This window comes from Sinocyclocheilus grahami, unplaced genomic scaffold (assembly GCF_001515645.1).
Source record: "Sinocyclocheilus grahami isolate Dianchi unplaced genomic scaffold, SAMN03320097.WGS_v1.1 scaffold2139.1, whole genome shotgun sequence".
Classification (NCBI taxonomy): Eukaryota; Metazoa; Chordata; class Actinopteri; order Cypriniformes; family Cyprinidae; genus Sinocyclocheilus; species Sinocyclocheilus grahami.
In genome coordinates, this window is record NW_015507318.1 from 73,304 (window position 1) to 81,358 (window position 8,055).

The 8,055-nt window shown below is 29.5% G+C and overlaps 1 protein-coding gene across 1 annotated transcript in view; it reads right to left on the reverse strand.

Annotated features, from left to right (window-relative positions):
* Positions 1-367: 367 nt before the first annotated feature.
* Positions 368-8,055, reverse strand: part of LOC107574184 (nidogen-1-like) — a gene marked incomplete at its 5' end in the record, with an annotated part of 11,877 nt that continues 4,189 nt past the window's right edge. The window contains 5 exons of the mRNA XM_016260649.1: positions 368-769; positions 845-957; positions 2,332-2,455; positions 4,190-4,347; positions 4,421-4,592. Of these exons, the coding sequence (XP_016116135.1) occupies positions 642-769; positions 845-957; positions 2,332-2,455; positions 4,190-4,347; positions 4,421-4,592 (695 nt within the window). The remainder of the gene's footprint in view (positions 770-844; positions 958-2,331; positions 2,456-4,189; positions 4,348-4,420; positions 4,593-8,055) is intronic.

Here is an 8,055-nt window from a genome sequence, read left to right on the forward strand (position 1 = left end):
TTGCGATAAAAAAGTCAGAATTGCGAAAAGTAAACTCAGAATTGCGAAAAGTAAACTCAGAATTGCGATAAAAAAGTCAGAATTGCGAAAAGTAAACTCAATTGCGATAAAAGTCAGAATTGCGAAAAGTAAACTCAGAATTGCGATAAAAAAGTCAGAATTGCAAAAGTATGTTTGATATGTACAGTATATGTTAAATGTATGATTTATTTTATCCCTTTCTGTTAAAATTGCTCTATATTTATTGTGAATCTTGTAAATTAAACTAATTAAAAATAAAAGTAAAAAAATAATTGCAAAAGTAAACTCAGAATTGCGATAAAAGTCAGAATTGTAAACTCACAACTGCGAGAAAAAAGTTGCGGTTACCTTTCAAATGTTTTATCCTGTGACGAAAACAAGCTTCCACACGGAACTCTTCAGTACTTTCGAAAGACTTTGAGAAAAGTGAATCCCTGATATTATCTTGTGTCTATTATCAGCCTCATCGGACTGACACAATGACGACGGACACTGATAGTGGCAGATGCGATATGAATATATCGAGTGCATCCCTACTGTATTGACTGTCTCCACCCGAGCCATAAGGAACACAAATCATTCCCTCCTCGGTTCTCAGTGTCTCTCAGTCTCACGGAACCTCAGAAATTCTCGTCCCGCTCGACACACGAGCCGTCTCTGGCGTCGGGACAGCGGCAGGTGAATCCGCCCGGCCGCGGCAGACAGAGATGAGAGCAGCCTCCGTTATCACGAGAGCAGTAGTTCTCGCCTGCGGACCAGTCATGGGATTAACATGAGTTCAGGAATTACAGTCGTTTATGATGAGAGTAGCCTGAGCTCAGACCTGCAGGGCATTGTGGGTAAGTGATAGCGATGCCGTATGTACGTGAACGTCTCTGAGGAAGAAACTCCTCCACCTCCATCCCATCATGACGGTCCATAGCAACCACTGCTTCCCTAGCAACAAAACAAAAACACCGCATCACCACAATGTTCAAAACAATACATATAATTTATGCAAACACTTCAACAATATAAACCCATAATGGATGGATTAACCCAATTCTCTTTCATGAGCAATGTCAACTAACCAGCCTATGAAGTAATAAAACGTGAAATTGAAATAAATCATTTAAAAATAGAAACGATCAAAATAAGACATTAAAAAGAAATAATAAAATCAAAATAAGACATTTTTATAAAAAATATTAAATTAAAAGAAATAATAAAAACAAAAACAATCAACTAAATAACAACTAAAACAATCAATAACAACTAATTCATACAAATGCAAAATTAAAAATAATAATAATAAAAAAATAAAAATAAGACACTAAAAATTAATTAATATTAAAATCAAAAATTAAAATAAATAATTTAAAAATAAAAACAATGATAATAAAACACTTACTAAAATTAATTAATCAAAAAAATCTAAAATTAAAATAAATAATTTTAAAATAAAAACAATGATAATAAAACACTTACTAAAATTAATTAATCAAAAAAATCTAAAATTAAAATAAATTATTTTTAATAATAAAACACTTACTAAAATTAATTAATCAAAAAAATAAAAAATTAAAATAAATAATTTAAAAATAAAAACAATGATAATAAAACACTTACTAAAATTAATTAATCAAAAAAATCTAAAATTAAAATAAATTATTTTTAATAATAAAACACTAAAATTAATTAATCAAAAAAATTAAAAATTAAAATAAATAATTTAAAAATAAAAACAATGATAATAAAACACTTACTAAAATTAATTAATAAAAAAAATTAAAAGAATCAAAATAAAACACGTGCTAAAAATTAACCTATATCATATGTAAAATCAAAATAAATCAATCATAAAAATAAAAACAATTAAGTAACAAACTGTAAAAAATGTACAATTAAAAAATCATTTAAAAATAAAAACCAATCAAAATGAAACACTTACTAAATATTAATTTAATCATAAAAATGTAAAATTCAAATAAATCCCTAACTAACTCACTAACAAACACTTTTATTTGTAAAAGCTTGTAAAGTCTATTATCCAACAGAATATTCTTCCTTAAGAAATCCAGATTTTCCAGTTAGAAAAACTGTTTATCGTAGTAATATTTTCATGTTTTTTTTTCTAATTAAAATACCATTTATTGCAATAAAACTCCTTTATGAACATCCATATTTAACTACACATTGTCATATAAGCTTCCAATCAGTGAGCTAAATGTTAATTCAGAAACCATTCAGTGATTCTGATTCAATCTGATTCTTTTGAATCGATTCATTAAAAGGACTGGTTCATGAGAGTCATTTGTTTGTGAATCGTACCTCCTCCAGTCGGTGTAGTAGAGGTTTCTGCCGTAAGACACGATGGAGAAGGGATACTGAATCCCTTCGGTCAGTTTCCTCCTGAGACGAGAGACCGGATCGACACACTCCACCTGACCGGTTCCTGAAGCAAACATTACTAGGATTCAACACATGCTTCTGGCCTGATAGTGAATGATTCATATTATAAATAATTCATAAATAAATCACTTAAAATTAGAACACTTACTAAAATGAATTAAATCTTAAAAATGTAATATTAAAACATAAATAATTTAAAAATAAAACACTTACTAAAAACTAATAAAATCATAAAAATGTACAATTAAAATAAATAAATAAATGTTAAAAATAAAATTAGACATTTATTAAAATTTGTATAAAAAATTAGAATAGTTTAAAAAATAAATCACTTACTAAAAATAATTAAATCATAAAAATGTAAATCTTCAATCTAAATAAAACACTAAATTGAATTAAATTTATAAATATAAAATTAAAATAAATACGTAAATATAAAAATAGATTAATTAATTAATTAAATAATAAAAATGTACGATTAAAATATTAAATAAATAAATAAAAACAAAGTAAAACACTTACTAAATATTAATAATACCATAAAAAGGGTAACATTTAAACAAACAAATCATATAAAAATAAATTAAAATTAAAATTATTAAAATCATAAAAATACACGATTAAAAAGATTAAATAAATAAAAACAATCAAAATAAAACACAAAAATTAATTACATTTATAAATATAAAATTAAAATAAATACATCAATATAAAAATTAATAAAAATAAAACACAAAAAATTAATTAAATAATAAAAATGCACAATTAAAATATTAAATAAATAATTTAAAAATCAAAATAAAACACTTGCTAAATATGAATTAAATCTTAAAAATGTAATATTAAAACGTAAATAATTTAAAAATAAAAACAATCAAAATAGAACACTTACTAAAAACTAATAAAATTATAATTTACAATTAAAATAAATAAATAAGTAATAAAAATAAAATTGGACATTTATTAAAAATTAAATTAAAAATGTGGAATTAAAATAAATAGTTTAAAAAATAATCAAAATAAATCACTTACTAAAAATAATTAAATTATAAAAATGTACATTTAAAATGAATGAATCATTTTTAAAAAAACTATCTAAATAAAACACTAAATTGAATTAAATTTATAAATATAAAATTTAAATAAATACGTAAATATAAAAATAGATAAAAAATAAAACACAAAAAATTTATTAAATAATAAAAATATACGATTAAAATATTAAATAAATAAATAAAAACAATCAAAATAAAACACTTACTAAAAATTAATAAAATCATAAAAATATACGATTAAAAATATTAAATAAACAAATAAAAACAATCAAAATAAAACACTAAAATTAATTACATTTCTAAATATAAAATTGAAATATTAAATAAATAATTAAAAAATAAAAACAATCAAAATAAAACACTAAAATTAATTACATTTCTAAATATAAAATTGAAATATTAAATAAATAATTAAAAAATAAAAACAATCAAAATAAAACACTAAAATTAATTACATTTCTAAATATAAAATTGAAATATTAAATAAATAATTAAAAAATAAAAACAATCAAAATAAAACACTAGCTAAATATGAATAAATCCATAAAAAGGATAACATTTAAATAAACAAATCATATCAAAATAAAAAATATAAAAATAAATAATACATTCAAAGTAAAATGCTTCTATGCACTTCTTCTCTAGTGCTGTTATTATAAAGAAAGAGAATATCTTCATAATCTTTCAACAATAATAATTGATTCATGATGCATGTTGCTGACCTGCGTCCGCCCAGCAGAGCCGCCTGCTCTGGGGGTCAAAGGTCAAAGCGTTAGGCAGCCCCAGCCCGTCCCGCACCAGCACCGTCCTGTCGCTGCCGTCCAAACCGGAGCGCTCGATCTTGGGCCCGTCACGGTTCCAGTCGGACCAGAACAGGTCTCTGGAGAACAGAGAGACGTGTGTCATACATGAGTGTGTGTTCTTCATAACGGCGTGACGAAACACACACGTACCCGAAGGCGGGGTCAGCGATGATTGGTCGTGGGTTGGTGAGGTCATCGTCAAAGAGGACACGCCTCTGACTTCCGTCCAATCGGGACACCTCGATGCGGTCCAGTACGGAGTCGGTCCAGTACATGTTTCTGGACATGTGATCGATGGCGATTCCCTCAGGACTGCCCAGATCTGCTCACGGAAACAACATACAGTGCGTTTCCATGACGAGAGTCTGATACAATTTAAAAAACAAAACCAATGTTGCGAGGAAGTTTCCAGTGGACACAAACAGCACTTAGAAACGGAAGTAACATTCAGAAGTGTGTGAAATAAAACATCAAAGCGAGTGGCATTCATGCAATATTTTTCATTTATCACAGGGTCTTCCGAACTGGGCTTCAAGAACGAGATGGAAATTAATTACAATTCATTAAATCATAAAAATGTCAAATTGAAATAAATTTTAAAAAATAAAATGAAAAAATGTTTAAATGAAAAAAAAAAAATCTATCAAAACACTTACTAAAAATTTATAAAATTAAATAAAATAAATATTATTAAAATAAAAACAATCAAAATAAGACACTAATGAACAATGAATTAAACCATAAATAAATACATACATTTATTAAAACAATCAAAATAAAACACTACAACATAATTATATTATAAAATGTTATATTGTAATAAAAAAAACTAATTTAAAAATAAAACTTTTGTTAAAATTATAAAACTGTAAAACGACAATAAATCATTTTAAAATAAAACATTAATTAAATCACAGAAATGCAAAAATAGTTTGCAAAACAATCAAAATAAAACACTAAAAATGATTTAATTATAAAAATGTATAATTGAAATAGATGAATTACAGTAATAAATCATTTAAAAACATAAAACGTAATTATATCATAAAAATGTAAAATGAAAATAAATATATATAATAAAACAATAAAAAAATATTAAATATTTTATATGCATTGTCAAATGAGCATAAACCGACATCAGAGAACCATGAATGTGCAAACGTGCTGTTAGATTATTGAAATAATAATTTAATCTCAGTAAATATGAAATTTCAGTAAATAACTAAACATCTAACGTAAATATTTTAGGTCAAAGGGGTTGAGCTGTGTGTGTGTGTGTGTGTGTGTGAGAGAGAGAGTGTGTGTTGTGTGTGTGTGTGTGTTACAGATGTGTGAGTGTGTGAGTCACTACAAAAAATAAAAATGAATATTAAAACCTATGATTTTTTTTCTGAAGTTTCACAAGTTGCATATTTTATAAACAGTATTGTAACTATTTAAAAAAAAAAATTAACACATTAAAAAAAAAAAAGCATGGAAAAGCACATAATCTTTGTGCTTTCCTGAAGCTCAGACTGCAAATGCATGGCGCTCGCAACGGCAAAATTATGGGTAAACTGTACGCCATCAGTGCAGTGTACGTTACTACTGATAAAGCATCCGCCAAATGCATGAATGCAAACACTGTTAGAGGGTTTGACAGAACATGTTTTCCATGCAGCTGAAATATCCAGGTCAAACTGACCCACAAACATCATAGTTGTAATATAAATACTATTGCATGACACATCGAAACTTTGCATGCATGCTCATGACTCTAAGCCACAAAATATCCAAATAAGAATCATAGGTTAATCAGTGTTTCCAAAGGAGCCGCTCTCTGCTCTTACACATGGGTCTGCTGCTCGGTTGGGCTCTGGATCCGGGAAGCTCCTGTCCGGACGAGTCGACGCACCAGCACTGAGCCACGCTGGCGTGACACTGCAGGGGTTCGTAAGCACCGTAAGCGTCACAGCTGGGCACGTACTGACCGACGGCCGGACGCGGACGGAAGAAGAATCCACCCGAGGAAGAGGACGAGGCCTGGGCTGCTTCTCTGTGACGCTCACACGCCGTCTGCTCACGATCTGCAGCAGACAGACAGACGATGAAAAATCAATCATTCTATTGCTCTTTTGCAATAAAGAGTGACATATATATGACCCTGGAGCACAAAAGCAGTCTTAAGTAGCACAGGTATATTTGTAGCAATAGCCAACAATACATTGTATTTTTCTTTTATGCCAAAAAAAGATCATGTTCCATGAAGATATTTTGTAAAGGTCCTACTGTAAATATATCAAAACTTAATGTTTGATTAGTAATATGCATTGCTAAGAATTTCATTTGGACAACTTTAAAGATGATTTTGCACCCTCAGATTCCAGATTTTCAAATAGTTGTATCTCAGCCAAATATTGTCCGATCCTAACAAACCACACATCAATGGAAAGCGTATTTATTCAGCTTCAGATGATGCATACATCTCAATTTTGAAAAATTTACCCTTAAGATTGGTTTTGTGCTCCAGGGTCACAAATTGTGACTTCAAGACCTCATTTATTCAATCTACACAGAGATGAAGGAGATGATCATTCTGTCTTGCACAGTTAAAGATGGATGACACACACACACATACTTGCATTTGTGGTTTACGTGGACTCTCCATAGGTGTAATGGTTTTTATACTGTACAAACCGTATATTCTATTGCCCTTTACCAATTCTACCCCTAAACCTACCCCTCACAGGAAACTTTCTGCATTTTTACTTTCTCAAAAAAACTCACTCTGTATGATTTATAAGCCTTTTGAAAAATGGGGACATGGGGTAATGTCCTCATTAGTCACCTTCTCTTTGTAATACCTATGTCATTATACAAATTTGTGTCCTCATATGTCACAAATAAACGTACACACACACACTCACTCTCACACACACACACACACACACATTTTCGCATTTGGCTCCCAAACTCTGGAATAGCCTTCCTGATACCGTTCGGGGTTCAGACACACTCTCTCTGTTTAAATCTAGATTAAAGACACATCTCTTTGGCCAAGCATTCAAATAATGCATCTCATAATCTTTTACTGCAGTCATAATCTTTTACTGCAGTTATATCTAATCAAATGCACATTATTATTCGTTAGTTTGGGTTAAACAAATAATTTTTGCTTGGTTGGAACAGCAGCTACGCTAATTATGTTTGTATTTGTTTCTCTGTCTTTTGCCACGGGATTAACATCCCGTGGTAACTAGGATTTACACAAGCTTCAGTCTGGATCCAGAACACCTGAGAAGAGAAGATGCAACCCCTCAGAGGACCTCAGATGATGCCAACCCTGAAACAACATACAGAACTACCACATTTTGCTATAAGGTTGATTGCATCATATAATAATTGCTGTTAATATTATTCATCGTCTGTTTTATTACGTCTTATATTGATTTTTCCGTTCTGCTGGTTCGTCTGGTCAGAGGAGAACTGGCCCCCCGACTGAGCCTGGTTTCTCCCAAGGTTTTTTCTCCATTCTGTCACCGATGGAGTTTTGGTTCCTTGCCGCTGTCGCCTCTGGCTTGCTTAGTTGGGGACACTTCATTTCCAGCGATATCGTTGACATGATTGCAAAGATATTATTTAAACTGAGCTGGATGTTGACATCACTGAATTCAATGATGAACTGTCTTTAACTGAAAAATGAGTGTTTACTATTGTCATTTTGCATTATTGACACTATTTTCCTAATTAATGCTGTTCAGTTGCTTTGTCACAATCTGTATTGTTAAAAGCGCTACATAAATAAA